The following is a 1,013-nucleotide window of genomic DNA, read 5'->3' as shown; positions in this document are numbered from 1 at the left end:
CCCAGTCCATCCCAGTTCCTCCCAGTCCCTCCATCCCACCTCTCTCTCCTCATTGCAGATAAACTGGTTAAACTCTTTCCCCCCAGTCCATCCCAGTACCCATCCCTGTTCCCTCCCAGTCTATCCCAGTACCTAGTCCTGTTCCCCCCAGGCCCTCCCAGTCCCCCCATCTCACTTCTTCCTTCTCATGGCAGATATACTGGTGAAATGCCTTCCCTCCCAGTCCATCCTAGTTCCCACCAGTCCATCTCACCTTTTCCATCTCATTGCAGATAAACTGGTTGGACTCCTCCCCCTCCCAGTGCCTCCCAGTGCCTCCCAGTGCCTCCCAGTGCCCCGGCCCACCTCGCCCTTCTCGTTGCGGATGCGCCGGTTGAACTCCTTGCCCTCCAGGCAGAGCCAGTCCTCGCCGGCCGGCAGGATGCCGCACTTGGCCGCGATGGCCCGCGCCGTGTTCAGGTTGTCCCCCGTCACCATCCGCACGGTGATCCCGGCACGCTGGCACTTGCGGATGGCCTCGGGCACCTGCGCYGGCGTGCCCCGTGTCCCCAGGGTCGCCCGCGGCCCCCGTGTCCCCTCCGACGTGCCCCGTATCTCCCCAACGGCCACCATATCTCCATGTCCCCAATGTCCCCCATATCTCCCCAACGTTCCCCATATCTCCATGTCCCCAATGTGCCCCATATCTCCCCAACATCCCCCATATCTCCCCAACGTTCCCATATCTCCATGTCCCCAATGTGCCCCATGTCCCCAATGTCCCCCATATCTTCCCAATGGGACCCATGTCTCCTCCAACATGCCCCATATCTCCCCAATGTCCCCCATTTCTCCATGTCCCCAATGTCCCCCATATCTCCCCAACATGCCCCATGTCCCCAACGTCCCCCATATCTCCCCAACGTCCCCCATATCTCCCCAACGTCCCCCATACCTCCATGTCCCCAATGTCCCCCATATCTTCCCAATGTGACTCATGTCCCCAACGTCCATGTCCCCAGTGTCTCCCCATG

The 1,013-nt window shown here is 60.7% G+C and overlaps 1 protein-coding gene across 1 annotated transcript in view; it reads right to left on the bottom strand.

The window, feature by feature from the left end:
• The window catches only part of LOC112963394 (plasma membrane calcium-transporting ATPase 3-like), a 15,218-nt gene that overhangs the window by 4,419 nt on the left and 9,786 nt on the right, over nt 1-1,013 (bottom strand). The window contains 1 exon segment of the mRNA XM_026060392.1: nt 154-640. Within this exon segment, the coding sequence (XP_025916177.1) occupies nt 154-640 (487 nt within the window).

The sequence above is a fragment of the Apteryx rowi genome, unplaced genomic scaffold (genome assembly GCF_003343035.1).
Source record: "Apteryx rowi isolate R43461 unplaced genomic scaffold, aptRow1 scaffold_1685, whole genome shotgun sequence".
In the NCBI taxonomy this organism is placed as follows: domain Eukaryota; kingdom Metazoa; phylum Chordata; class Aves; order Apterygiformes; family Apterygidae; genus Apteryx; species Apteryx rowi.
The sequence above is the reverse complement of the archived record's forward strand: the minus strand, read 5'-3'. Positions and strand labels throughout refer to the sequence as shown.